At 47.1% G+C, this 15022-nt stretch overlaps 1 protein-coding gene across 1 annotated transcript in view; it reads right to left on the reverse strand.

Annotated features, from left to right (window-relative positions):
• Positions 1-15022, reverse strand: part of LOC147111681 (deuterosome assembly protein 1-like) — a 227163-nt gene that overhangs the window by 103532 nt on the left and 108609 nt on the right. The window contains exons 7-8 of the mRNA XM_085998788.1: positions 5394-5633; positions 2957-3102 (exon numbers count right to left, since the gene is read on the reverse strand). Of these exons, the coding sequence (XP_085854914.1) occupies positions 2957-3102; positions 5394-5633 (386 nt within the window). The remainder of the gene's footprint in view (positions 1-2956; positions 3103-5393; positions 5634-15022) is intronic.

Raw genomic sequence — 15022 nt, forward strand, 5'->3', positions numbered from 1 at the left:
TGCTGCGCAAGGCCCCTCCCCTTTAAGAAGGGGAGGAAGGCCTGCAATAACGCGGCGCAATGTGTCGCAGTGGCGCTGCGGCATGTAGTGCTGCAATATTGACTCGCAGCACCCCAAGAGGGATGCGGGGCACTTCCAGTAGCGCCCCGCTTCCCTCTTGGGGCGCAACCACTGAAGTTCCGGTGCAGGGGCGCTAATTTTTCCAGGACGCTAAAAGTGGTGCCCCAGCAAAGTTAGCCCTGGTGTCTAACAGAACTATAAAGACTAGAAGGTCGAAGTTTAATTCTCAGTCTGTGTTGAGTTAGTTGATTTCACCCGAGGTGTGAGTAGAGGTACTACAACTGGTCCTAGCACCCTTTGATTAGGGAAGGGAAAATCAGCCAGAGTTCTTGCTCATGATCACCACTCAGTGGCCCTAGTATGGAAGTGTTTGGATGTCAGGTGAGAACAGGATCAAGCTTGGTTATGATGCCCTCAGTGGTTGAATAATCTGCCAACATTCACTATCTAGGCTAACATATGAAGAATGACTATTTGGGTAAGGTACCATGGAAGCATAGTTATCAGGAATTAATGCCCTTTAGGAGAGGATAGAAGAAAATGGGAGAAAATTAACAAAAAAATCTTGAAAAAATATAGAAACCCACAAATATGTACTGACCCAATAGGAAAATGGGGGATTCCAAGGGTTCATGAACACTGATGTAGACACATTTAACTCTACTGAAATGAGGGGAAAATAAATACAGAAATTTGTAACCAATAAGCTATTACTCCACCTAGAAAAGCTTACATGCGCTCAAAAGGAGAAGGAAGAGTATAGCAAGAACTTTCAACAGAAAGTACTTCCCTACTCCCTCCTTAATAGTGTAACAAATGGTCGATATTTTTTTTTTAAACATTCTCTTAAGTCCTAGAGGTATTTACTTATTTCCCTGCAATTTTAGGACTATGCACTCAGCTGGTACTTGCACCATTAACATCAGTTGTGAGAATTTTCCCAAATGGCTCCATTGGAAACCCACAGGTTGACAAAGCTTTCTGGTTCAAGATTCCAACTGGGAGCCATCCAAGCTGAAAAAATTCAATACTGTCTGAGTAATTAACCAGTATTGAATTTTTCTGCTTTGGACATCTCCCAATTGGTCCGTGTCTGGAAAGTAAACTAGAGAAATTTTCAATTAAGCTGCCGATTGATGCTACATAACATTAGCGAAGCAGCTACCTGCTGTGAGGGGCAATATTAAGTTGGGATGTCCTTTAAATAGCCTACACCTATCAATTCAAATTACACTTAATTCAAATTGAAATGGTGTAAAAATGCCTCCTGTGCTGTTTCATTTAAATTGTTTAATTTAGGTTTTTTGAGCAAAAACTTCAGATTAACAGGAGTAGACTGTATTGAAATTGCTCCTGCGTATATTTTCTTTCTTCCTTAAGGTGAAGCTAATACTAAACTGTGCAAAGAAAATTGCTTAATATCTCCATGTATTACACCTCTGTTATACACAGGTAATTGAAATCTACTAATTAAGCTGCTACTGCTCCATTTTAATAATTTAATACACCAGGTTTAGTTTTAGAGCTAACAAATAGACATCAAGAACCTTGCTGAATAATACTGTAAATAAGGCCCTGTGAGAGTTACAGCACCAACTTGATGTATGCAAGTTGAAGTTATAAAGTCATGGTCACAACACCACCAAGATGCACAGTATTTTTGGAATCCAGAGAGTTCTCATCATTTTTCATATATAATAGATGGGGTTGTTAATGAAAAAATGTTTACAAATAATTTTGTTACACAGAAAGTGAATAGAATCAAAAGATGAGCAGGAATGTAAACAGATATAGATAGAAATTGGTGAGACTTTATCTTCACCCTTTTCCTGAAAATTCTACAATCCCAATTGGAAACCTGATCCCAACCCACCCTGATCAAATAATTACAGATGTGTCCTTGAACATACTGGCACTGGCAGGCAATAGAGTAATACCAGTGGTGCCTATAGTTGAAGGGCCATTTACTGACCCAGCACAAGAGGCACTGGGTCACCTCCATCATTAGAGCCAGACACCCAACTGCCATCCGCTCCACTTCCATTTTCAACTGAGGGAACACTCAGAAGAAGCACACAGTTTGGAAGCAGAGATACACATCATACACTTTAACGACAGGGAAACATGCTGTACACATCTGCACCATACACTGTAAAGGATGACTGAACCTGAAATGTGTCCTGACAGTTTTTCAGTATGAGGTAGAATAAGGTCACTGGAGAGAAATTATATGGCATACATGGGTATGGTTTGAATGTATGTATGGAGCCAATACTTTATATGACATGGGTAATGGGAATATGTGCAGAATGGCTATTGTGCAATGGGTGTTTCAGGAACTTAACCAACTGCTCTCTATTACAGTTTGCCTTACAACTCTTGTGTAAGTGTTCAATAGTGTAAAGCAAACACCGAAAGACAAGTCTTCGGTCAGAATTGTCTTCTGCCTCTGACTGCTGTTGTCATCGTCTGCCTGTTCCATGGCAAAGCCCCTTTGCAGGTCAAAGGTGTGTAACATACAACAGGCAAAAATCATAAGGGGCTATTTTAACCCTGCTTGTCCAGCCGAAAGTGGGCAGGTGGGCAGTTAAAATTACCCATGGGACTTACCTGCCGAAGTTCCATCTCTTCCCAAAGGTTCCGCTTTTAACCTGCTCTTCTGAGCAGGTGGGAAGGACACCTGCCAGAAATCAGCGAGGTCCTTTTTTAAATATGCAAATAAGGCTCCAATGATGTCATGGAGGAAAATCTTGTCCGAGATCTTTTTCAACTGAAAATATGACTTCTAGTTTTCTCTAGTACAGATATCTCACATCCAAAAAATATACACAAGTATAATTTTAAATGGTTCTGCAGAATGTACACTGTGACAGTTTGCTAACCTGTGCAAACTCACCTAATGACACTATCTTTTTGCATTATGGATCCTTTGACCCTGGCTAGCTCCTTCCGCAGTTGTTTTTGCTCCATGTCAGTCACTTGCAGTAGATCATCCCGTGACTGCAATTCAATTTGCAGCTCTGAAAGTTCCGATTCCATTTGCTAGATACACAAAAACAATATTTGACTCAGATTACCACCTTATGCTGCAAGATCAATGGTCTTCATCTTTTAGCACCTAATCTCATTGACTTTACATGGCTGCATCCGATGGAAAACATGCCTTCAAAGGCAATAGTGTAAAGCACACAGAGAAAAGTAGATTTTTTTCCTGTCATCAGCCAGTCACAGAAAAAAACCTGCGATTTTTCAATATGCATTTGTAGCGGGCAATATACCTTGCCATAGGCAACAACTTGAAAAGTCTACCCTAGGGACGCCAGTGCCTTTGAAGGCATCGAGACTCCCTTTGAGAAGAATTTTCAACTGGTATCTCCAACCACAATGACAATAAGGTTGGGTCTGCTATTTTATGTCCGTCTTCCAGCCTGCCTGTACAGGCCACGAAACTGCCATGGTGTTGCTGGCCTGTACAGACCTTCACCAGACATCAGCAGCTTTGTACCAACTGCATATGTGCAAATCTTAAATTGAGATTTACATGTGTGCAGTTTGTTCAACTTGCATTCACAACTTTGGGGCAAATGCACCTGCCATGTATGCACAGTTATTCGTTGCTGTTGAATCCACCCCGCAGTATAAGTGGGCAAATTCAGCAGCAATGGAACCACTTCCAATGATATTATGGCACTGTGCACTAGCGATGTTGAATATGGATTCAAAACTGCAATTCCATATGCAGCAAATTTGTACATAAAAAGTGAAAACTGGTCACCTACCTTTTGTGGGAAGAATAAATGATCAAAATTGATGAGTGAGGGGAGAAAGGCACATAATTTTATGTAAGCATTTTGTCCAAGCTAGTTGATTATGTTCGCTAAATATTTTATTGTACAGCAGTTAGAAGAAGAAAATCATCCTGACCCAAAAAACAGAAACAAACACAAAAATGTCAGAGTTCTGACAAAGGGTCATCGACCTGAAACGTTAACTCTGTTTCTCTCTCCACAGATGCTGTCTGACCTGCTGAGTATTTCCAGCATTTTCTGTTTTTATTACAAAAATGTCATACATTGCATTTAATTAAGATATCAACATCTAAAGTTTATCGGCCCAAAAATTTGGGTCGGGGGCTTCCCGCTGGTGCAAGCCCCTGATCTGCACTTACCTTGCGCGCTGGCCCCCCGTGGAATTCCGATCCGGGGCCTGGTCCAGCTGCCGGCGCACAGTGCTTGCATATCCCAGGGGCGCAGTTAGTTCGAAGCGTCCCCTGGGATCACGTGGGCCATGGGGAGCCAATTGGAGCAGGGAATGCTCCATTCATAAGTCTGACAGGAAGTGCTGTCAAATTTAGAAATACTACGGGCCCTTTCTTCTTACAAAACATCATTAAATCTTCAAATAAATTTTTAAAAAACATCACATTTTTTAAATAAACTATAAATTAAATGAAATAACTATTTTAAACAATAATTTACATTTTTTGAAAAATAATTTTATTTTCTAACAGGGCTAAAAGTAAACTTACCTTGCTTTAAAGTATTTAAAAATAATAAACCTGCAGAGAAAATGTTTTAATTTTAATTAATTCACCACTTACCTTGCATTTCTAAATTCTGCAGGCTTACCTTCCCGGGAAAACCTGTAAAAAAAAAACGAAGTTCGATGCGCACGCGCAGCCTCTCCCGCGCATGCGTTCGACCTCTGAACCCCTGCTTTCAGGGGAACGGAAGTGCCGGTTTCCCGCGCATGCACAGTGCATGCAGGAAACCGGCACTTCCATTGGGCCTACGGGTGAGTACCCCGTGCATACTCACCCGTGGAGACCCGAATTTCTGGGCCAATATATTTTCCTAAATCAATCATGGGGAGCAATTAACTTTAGAATGTGAGTTATAAGCAGGTTGTAGTTAGATGTAGCTTGTGAACAACAGCATGGTATTACCAAAAGTTACTAGTGCTGCTCGTCATTCTTCGCAGGAGTACCACCAATGCTTCTGTGGCATTAACAGCACAGCTAGGTAATCAAATCAGTGAAAGAAATGAAAGCATTATACTGGTTATACTTGTTTTGACTGCATGGCCTAAATGCATAAATGACTATTGACCTTGCTTCGTTGAACAACTAATGGCACAGTTAATCTTACTAATTGAAAACAGACCATATATAAAGTGCTTGCTTAATAATGTAACATACATTATGGAAAACTTGTTCCTGACCAACTTCTTTTTTGCTATTGGGATGTTTATTTTCCTTTGTTGTGACATTCTTAAGTAAAAGGATATAACTTTAGACAATGTTTCAACCAGTGTTTACTTGTATCCCCAAATACCTGGCATCTCCTTTGGTAACATTTAATTTCTTCCAACAGATTTTGCCGATCTGCCTTGTGCAATTCCTCCTTTGTGGACTTTTGCTCAATAGTAACCTTCAGTTGTTCAATGGTGGCCTCATCACTCCTGATTGTGTCTTGAGCACACTCCATACAACTCTTTAGGTACTGGATTTCCGATTCACAGAGCTCTATCTGTTTCTTGCTATTCAAGTAGATGTCGGAACTTTGGGGCTGTTGCTTTGGAAGCAAAAGTCATCAATTAAAATTCTCAGTTGGAAGGATAAAAATATACTTGCTTTAAAAAATGCTTAGCGAAAAAGAATGAATCCTCATTTTTTGATTAAAATATCTTGACAATAACAAGGAGGAGCAATATACACAATCTACTGCAGCAAAACCTGTCATGTTACAAAGAATGTAGCAACATTACTCTCGCTAATAAAAACCAACAAGGTAACCAATCACTCAGCTGGCAAGCACCTTGTACTAAAGTGAATTCTCACCAAAGCAAAATGTACACATTATTGGACACAAAATCCTACAGAACATACACTCCATCAGAAAACTAAGTAACACTCATCAAAAGAAAGTCTCAATCATACTTTTTCTGTAGTATATATACCCAGTAAAATAATAATTCAATAAAAACTCTCAAACATAAAAGAAAGCACTGATCCTAATGAAGACAATATTATCTATAATTTTGTAATTACTGTTACAACATTTAAACCCTAATTTTGCGAGGCAGTGCTGGCAATGTGGTGTCTCGATACGGCTCACAAAATCAGGCACGCAGGTTAGTATGCCTGAGTCACAATGTACTGCACTATACAGTTTGATCATGACTTTCTCTGACTTGTATTCCATTGTTCTGGCTATATAGTTCAGCATTCTTTTGGTTTTGTTGATTGTTGCTCTGCATTAGGTGAACATTCAGTCTACCAAAACTCCTGGGGATAGAATTCTCCTCTTCGCGCTGGAATTCTGGCAGGACAGGACTTCCACCCACCCCTCCGTATCCTCCCCAATCCAATTTCTGGGTCGTTGCTTATAATATATGCACGGCAGGCTGAGGAGATTCCTGCCATCAAGAGGAAGCCCAGCAGTTCAACAGAGGAAACTCCATCAGGGAGGCTGTTATAGCACCAGAAGAGTCGGCGAGGGACTTTAAAGGGGAAAAAATGCCCCAAAGGTTGGAATCAAGGCTCCCAATGCAGGTAGATGGTGGGACCAAATAGGAGGGAGATGAAATTACTTTTATCCATAACCACGTTTTTCCCTGAATTCTCACATCTTTGAGTTTAATTAGTATTCTTTCCTGTGGAACTTTATCAAATGTATTTTGGAAGTCTAAGTACACAACATCGTTGAGTTTACCACAATCAACTTCGGTTGTCACTTCCTCAAGGAAATCAAGGAGGGTGGTGAGGAAGGATTTTCCCTATCTAAAGCCACGTTGACTGGGTTGTTTTTGTATATATAATTCTCAAGTTTACTCCCGATAATCAGCTTCATTACTTTATATGGATGTGAAGTAAGACTAATGGATCTGTAGTTGCTGGAGTCCATTTTGTCACCTATTTTGAATATGGGTATCTCACTAGCCTGATTCCAATCTACTGATACCTCCTAAGTGCCCACTGATCCCTCATAATGATTGTCAGTGACTCACACATCTCCTTGCTAGTTCTTCTAAACATGAGTTAATTAACACCTAACTGACAATCTATTTGTTTTAAGCCCCTTCAGCCCTTTGAGGATTTCTCTCTCATTTATATCAAAGACCTGAATTTTGCCTTGGTACATTTTTTTCGGGGGGGGGGAGGGCGTATTGTTCATGTCTTCCCTTATAAATGCTTTGAGAAAGTAATCATTCAGAATATTTACCATTCCTCAGTTTCAAGCCCATTTGCATCTTCTGATGTTCGTAGCTCTTCTCCTTTGCTGTTATAGTACGGAAAGGACATTTTACTGTTATGTTTTACCTGTGCAGCATTTTTTTTAGGTCTCTTTGCCCCTCTGATCATCCTTTTATCTTTTGCCTGATATCCTGCCCATTGACTCAAGTGTTCTCCTACATACCAGGTAATCTGCACATGGAGCGTTTGTGTAAATGTTTAAATGATTTGACTTCAAATGAGCTGGAGTCTCTGGTAATGGTGCTTTGCAACTGAAAAGCAGTGGTCCTGCTGCCATCATGATGGGACCACTGAATCAGCTCATTACTGTACTTCATAAATCATCATATAATTCTAAATATTACTTCATATAAACCTATATACTTACTGGTTTCTCTCAATTCTCTCCTGTTCTTTTTTATGCATTAAAACTGCTAGTCACAGGCAGTGTAGGAAAGATTTCCCGTAGATTGCCTGAAGGATGCCTTCGAGATTCGTAAGGCTAAATACCCTGTTAACTGCCTGTAAAGTGCCTATTTAGCTTGAAGGTTGACCAGACATGATGGAGTTCAGCTATTGAACTGAATGCTGGGGAAAGGCTTTCAGCTAGTAACCTCTATGTTAATTACACCAAGAAGATTTGTGTATACACAAGACATTACTTAATGGTGTCATAAAAACCATTTGGAAAACTCAAACCACTTGGATAACACCAAATCGAATATAAACATGTCACATCTCTCCATTCATGTGAAAAATTCAAGAAAATCCAAGACGGATCAGTAGTGGAGTGGGGGGGTGGGGTGGTCATAAGAATTGCAAATACAAAGGCCCTGATATTTACGGAGAGGCGAGGAAGGTGCGTAAGACCAAAAAAAACGAAGAACCCGGCAAGGCCAGGAATGCGGCAGTCTTGCTGAAATTAATGGCAGGGTCTCATTAACATTTTTTACTCTGTTTCCCACCCAGCAGCTGGGCCGAATGGACAGCCTGGCCAGTGGGCAGGAGGGAACACCAGTGGCAGGGGCCGCAGCCAGGGACCATTAGGTATATTCTGCTGTAAAAAATGCAGTGGGTGCATGCATGGCATGTTGGTGTCATGTTCCCCATATTTAACTCTTTAACCCTCCCACAACCCTCTCCCACCTGTTGTTGGGGGGGGGGTGGTTAATGTCAAGGCCCAAGTCTGTCCCACTCCAAAGAAAGTCATGCTTCAGTGATACAATGACGGTCACAGCTCTCCACATTCATCAGGTTTGAAGAACAGAAGGGGGAGGCAATAACTCTGACTATATCCATTCATATTATTAGGTACTAGCTGGAGTGCCCGGCGGTGTCGAGGCTTTTTCGAGGGCGTGTTGTTGTTGGAAGAGAGAGAGAGAGCGACTGGGGGGAAGAGAGAGAGCGACTGGGGGGGAAGAGAGAGAGCGACTGGGGGGGGAAGAGAGAGAGCGACTGGGGGGGAAGAGAGAGAGCGACTGGGGGGAAGAGAGAGGGCGACTGGGGGGGAAGAGATGAGAGCGACTGGGGGGGGGAAGAGAGAGAGTGACTGGGGGGGGAAGAGAGAGAGCGACTGGGGGGGGGAAGAGAGAGAGCGACTGGGGGGGGAAGAGAGAGAGTGACTGGGGGGGAAAGAGAAGCGAGCGACTGGGGGGGAAAGAGAGAGAGCGACTGGGGGGGAAAGAGACAGAGCGACTTGGGGGGGAAGAGAGAGAGCGACTGGGCGGGAGGGGCGAAGAGGAGAGCGCGACTGGGGGGGGGGGAGAGAGAGAGCGCGACGGGGGGGAAGGTGGCCCGATGGACCCCCTGCGAAGGAAGGAAGAAGGTAAGCTCTCCCACCCCCTCACTCTTTCCCTCCCTGTCCCACCCCTTCACTCTTTCCCTCCCTCACCCTCTCTCTCCCTCCTTTACTCTCCCCCCCCCCTCTCCTCACGCTCTCCCTCCCTCACCCTCTCTCTCTCCCTCCCCCCTGTCTCTCCCTGCTTTACTCTCTCTCCCTCCCTCCCCCCCTCTCTCCCTCCCCCACTGCCCTCCCCCTCTCCCTCCCCCCTCCCCCCACCCTCTCTCGCTCCCCCTCCCCCCACCCTCTCTCGCTCCCCTCCCCCCACCCTCTCTCGCTCCCCTCCCCCCACCCTCTCGCTCCCCTCCCCCCACCCTCTCGCTCCCCTCCCCCACCCTCTCGCTCCCCTCCCCCCACCCTCTCTCTCTCTCCCCTCCCCACCCCTCTCTCTCTCTCTCCCCCCCCACCCTCTCTCCCCTCCCCCACCCTCTCTCCCCTCCCCCACCCTCTCTCTCTCTCTCCCCCACCCTCTCTCTCTCCCCTCCCCCCACCCTCTCTCTCTCCCCTCCCCCCACCCTCTCTCTCTCCCCTCCTCTCCCCCCCTCCTCCTCCTCCCCCTCCTCCTCTCCTCCCCTCCTCCCTACCCCCTCCTCCTCCCTCTCACCACCTCCCTACCCCCTTCCTCCCTCCTCCCCCCTCTCCCTCTCCCCTGCCCGAGCCCTCATCCCCCGCTCCAATCCCTTTTTCCGCCCCGGGGCCCGGGCCTCGGCACCTGGATGAACGCGTTCCCGTCGGCCGTCACCCTGATGCCTTTGGCCGAGGCGAACACCCGCAAAGACATGGCCCAGCCGAGTCCAGCGCCCCGGTCAGCTCGAGGTCCGCAGCCGCTGTTCGGCCGCAGGCCACAAAGCACCCGAGCCCAGCGCCGGCGATGGCTCCACAGAGCTCCGTGCCGCCCCACGCACTGACATGGCCCCGCCCTCCCGAGCTGGCTTGAAGAGCGCCGATTACGGCTGTGAGAGACGGCCGGCGGGCCCGGTTGCCGGGGTAACCCTTCCCGCTCTCCAAGCCCCGCCCGAGATCAGCACTCCCGAGAGCCCCGCCCCCTCCGCCCGAGCCGAGCGGGGAACAGAGAGAGACGCCGCATCTCAGCTGCTCCTGCTGCATGCGCACCCTTTACTAAGGTAGCGGCGCTCGGCTGAGGCCCGCCCCTCCAGCCTTCACAAAGATGGTGGCGATTGGGGGCCGCTTGTTGACTGGGGCCGGGAGGTGCCTAGCTCGGGCGTGGGTGCGGAGGAGAGGCCGAGGCTTCGAGGCCTACCTGGAAAAACGGGGAAAGGTAGGAAAATTAATGAGATTAGATAAAAGATTTAGAAAGTAATTAACTTTTTTTAAAAACAATATGGCTAGATTTTCAGTTGCTTGCGCCAGCAGTTAGCGCCTTAAGAGAAGTGATTTTCGGGCGCTATGCGTGTAGCGCCTGGGCGCAGCGCAGTTTGCGCCCCGCCCCAAATTAAGTTGCCCGTTAGCGCCGGCGCAAAGTTTAGCGGCCGCCCGGCTGCGCGCGCAGAAAATGACGTCACATCCTCGTGCAACGCCCTTTGGCCGCCCCGAATACAAACTTCAGTCGGACCGCCCGATTGTGCGGCTGGCGTCCAGAGCGTTCGTAAAATGGAACGCAACACACCCTGGGGAGCGCAAATTAAAGGGCCCTCCTCCTGCACTATAATGGACGGATCCAGTGTGTTGTGAATGGTGTATTTATGTTCCCGACCTCCTCCTCCTCCTCCTCCTCCTCCTCCTCCTCCTTTCCCCCCCAGACTCTGCCTTTGCAAAAAACACATGCACCCTTCCCCTTTAAGAGCTCACTGGCACCAGAGTGTCTGCCGTGCGCAGCGCTCTGCACCGCCGGCTTAGCGCCTAAAGATAGTAGTGGAACGCCTCTTTTAGCGCTCCACCAACCTCTTAGGGCGAAGCTACTGAATTTCCGGCAACGGGGCGCTACTTTGGGGCGGGCGCTAACTTCGGGCGGGCGCTAAGGTTAGCGCCCCAAAACTGTCTATACTGAAAATCTAGCCCCATGTGTTTTAAAAGCAACGGTTTTTTGAAAGACGCAGAAAGCGGGAAAAAGAAAGGAAAAGTTTGGAATCAAGATGGCGGCGACTCACCTCGGTTCAGAACGATAAGGCCCGCCCACACACGCACCAATTGGTCGACCGTCAGGTCACCAAAGCGTAGGATTGGTCAGTCGTCCCGTCACTCGACCGTAGGAGGGCCCGGCCGCACGCGCCAGGAACCCGGCATATGATTGGTCGACCTCGAGGTCACTCTGTCGCTAATGAGCGGATAATGAGATGCTAATGAGCGGAATTTTGAACGTTTTTCGGATACCGCGGGCGCGATTTTTGTCCGGCCGAAACGTAAATACGCTTACCACCGTTTCGGAAAGGTAAGCTTTCTTTCGACGTAACGCACGCGTAGGTACGCTCTATAACTTTCGAGCGCATAGCCGGACAGACGCACACGTGAGGACAGACAGAAGGACAGACAGACAGAAGGACAGACAGATAGACAGACAGAAAGAAGTATCCGTTTATATATATAGATTTGTGTATACATCTTTAACCTTAAATTGTGATTTTCTAAGCAATAAATAGTCTTAGAGTGCATGACTGGTTGTCTGACTCTGTCTTTGATGATTTGGCAAGAAAGTTTGAATTCATTCACTCAGTAGCTTGCAGGTATCCGAATTGAGGGTTGGAAACTAAAACTTAAGTTTAATCCAAACTGGTTAATATAAGGTACTTCAACAAACTGACTCAGGCATCACTCACTACTAGGCCAATTCTGGGAAGTAAACCCCAGACAGTTCCTAGCAAGGATGTACCGAAACCCAGCATTCTTACAGCAGTCTGGGAGCAGATACTTTGTATTGAATAATCTCTTCAGTGATATTCTGCATGGGTTAGAAGACTATTGGATGGTGTTCTCGAAAAGGAAATGCTTCAAAACCTGTTAAACACAGAATGAAGTGGCCAAGAACTATTGACAAAAACACAGTGGGGGGGATTTTAACTCAGGTGCGGGATGGTGTCGTGTTATCCGAAGTCCGTGTTTCCCACACAAATCTAAATGGATGTGGGAGATTGATGCAATTTTAACTGAATTGGCCAATTGACTTCCAGCGTGTGGGAAGCCTTTGCAAATGGGTTTTTCATGACTGAAAGTCCCCTCCGATGACGTCATCATTGCTGCTGCATTTAAGGTCCACAGCAAGCCTTGCTTCTTCTGCAGACTGCCAAGCTTCTTGACTGTGCAGTGTGAGGGAGCTGCAGCAAATATGACAAGCGGGAGGGCAAGATCAGCTCCTCGCTTTGACCAGGTGGCACTGCAGGCATTAGTCGGTGGGACTAGGGCCAACAGGGAGGTGCTCTTCCCTTCATCAGGGAGGAAGAGGCCTGCCACTTAGACCAAGGCAAAGTGGATGCAGGTGGCTGAGGAGGTCAACTCCTTGGGAGTCACCCGCAGAACCTGGATAGAGTGCAGGAAAAGATTTCATGACCTTCAGCGCACTGGAAAAGTGAGTATGAATTTCCCATCACCCTCAATCTGATCCCCATTGCCTTTCCTCACCAGCACTCAGCTTTAGCAATCTCTTCCTCCACATCCCACTTGACACTGACATCCATGTACCCCTGGCCATTCCCTCTCTCTCTATGCTCACATTCACGTAACTATTCCACCATGCAGCCCTCACACTCCCTATCACTCTGATGCTTTGAACACAACTGATAACACACAGGGAGGGCCCTTGGTCTTGCAACCTCACTCCATCTTTGTCTCCTTCTAAGTATCTATGCTATGCAATCTCTACACCCACTCCTTCATCCTCACTCAACCTCCACTTGTCTCCCTCATTGCAGGAAAAGAGAGCTCACAACAAAAGAGAGCGAGCCAGGACAGGAGGAGGGACAGCCTCAATAGCCCACCTGACCCCATTGGGAGGAGGCCATCCTGGAAATTATGGGCATTGAGGATGATTTGCGCGTGGGGGACGGACAGAGGGGTGCAACACATCAAGCTGGTGACAGAAAAGTTTCCCATCTCTCTCTTTGACATTGCATGAGTCGCTGATAATGATTGTGAAGCTGTAACAGATGCACTTATGAGCATCTGCAAAAAGCTATGTGCATGTAGCCTTTGCATCACATCTCTGACTTTCCTTTACTCCCCCACAGGACCATCACAAGCATCCGTCCCCCCTAGCCAGGAAGAGGCTGAGCAGCCAGACTCCTCAGAGGAAGCTGCGACCTCTGAGGGCGCAACGTCAGCAGAATTCAGCGCACCCAGCACCAGCGCAGACACTTGCACCTCGGTGGGACCTTCGGGACATAGAGGAGTGTTGTCACCTGGTGTATCACAGCTCACAAGTGAGCATCAGCAGATTGTGGAAACAGGGACAGCAGTGAAGAGTCCTCGTCGGAGGGCGCAGGACTCTGCCAGTTCGGCTCAGCAGCACGTCGACCCTCTGCCTCTGGGTCCATCCATAAGATCAGCAATGATGGAACTCCAGGAACAGATGCAGGAGTCTCTGGCAGGTTTTGTCTCTAGGGTCGCTGCGAGTGTGGAGCGAATGGAGGAGTCCATAGCGAACATGACCAGAGCCTTTGTGGAGTCATTGGCACATGAACGCATCACTACGGAAAGGATGGCAACCTCCGTGGAAAGGATGGCTACTGTAGAGGAGAGGATGGCTACGGCCATGGAGGAGCTTAATCGCCAGGGTATGGAAGACATGGTCATTGTTCAGAATAGAATGACACCTCTTGAGGAACGATGGACATCTATTGAACAGAGAAATCAGACCTTCATGGAAGTCCTTCTGAGTAGGACTGCCATTGCAGATACGGGTCCCCATGGCCCCCCTGATGTGCAGCAAGGTGCTCTACAGCCACTTGCAGGTGCTGAGGGGGGACCTGACCCATGAGAGGGAGGTTGGTGGCAGACCTCAAGGAAGTGGGGGCTCCTCTCCAAGCGCTCACACTTCTATGCCACTGCAAAGCCCTCAGTCAGAGCCCCACCGGAGTCCACACCCAAGTGAGATAGGCGTCTCAACCCCTGCACAGCCGCAGGAGCAGCAGACTGTTGATGAGCCCTCATAGGCTCGCCACCCCAGAGGACGCCCACCAAAGGTGTCGAGACAGGAGCAGCAGCAAAGTGAGCAAGGGGCCTCCACATCTGCTGAAGCCACAGGGGAGGCACCACGTAGGAGCACGCGTAAGAGGAAAATTCTGCATAACTAGTCACAAGGGTAGTTACTTAGGTGCAATTTTGTGTTTACTGCAAAAATGCCATCACTTCGGCAATGTACATAAAATTTCTGATGGCAAATAGTGCAGTTGTATCGTCTGTCATTTCGCTAGTGGGACTTCCACATTGAGGGCTTAGGCATACTTGCAACTGTCAGTATGGTGGTCAGAGTGCTAGGAATCCTCTGGTTCTTGGCCATTGTCAATGCTCTGGTAAGACGCTGCGAGGCAAAAGTGTTTGTTTGACTAGGCTAAGCAAATCTGGCCAGGATGAGTGCGTCCCTTGCATCCCGGGCAGCAATGTTGTCGCTGTTGAGTTTGCAAGGGTAACTCAATGACAGCATGTAGAAATCAACTCGTGTCGTTTTAATGCCCGATCCAACTAACCCCTACAGGCCAAGCCAATCGAGTACCTATCACCAATGTCAGACATAATATAACGATAACAGCACTGTCAAACTTCATGTGCTAGAGTAATTCTAATGCAGCACTGTAACCCAGTGCGCAGACATAACATTTCCTCCCCCCTCACAGAATTTCAAACATGAAATGTAATGACAAAGTCCTGTAGGTGGCCAGGGCGAGAACGTGTACGAACAGGCCGAGGTGGGGACTGGTGAAGAGCAGGCCGAGGTGGGG

The sequence above is a fragment of the Somniosus microcephalus genome, chromosome 10, assembly GCF_052327205.1.
Source record: "Somniosus microcephalus isolate GS21.2 chromosome 10, FLI_Smic_1.0, whole genome shotgun sequence".
Classification (NCBI taxonomy): domain Eukaryota; kingdom Metazoa; phylum Chordata; class Chondrichthyes; order Squaliformes; family Somniosidae; genus Somniosus; species Somniosus microcephalus.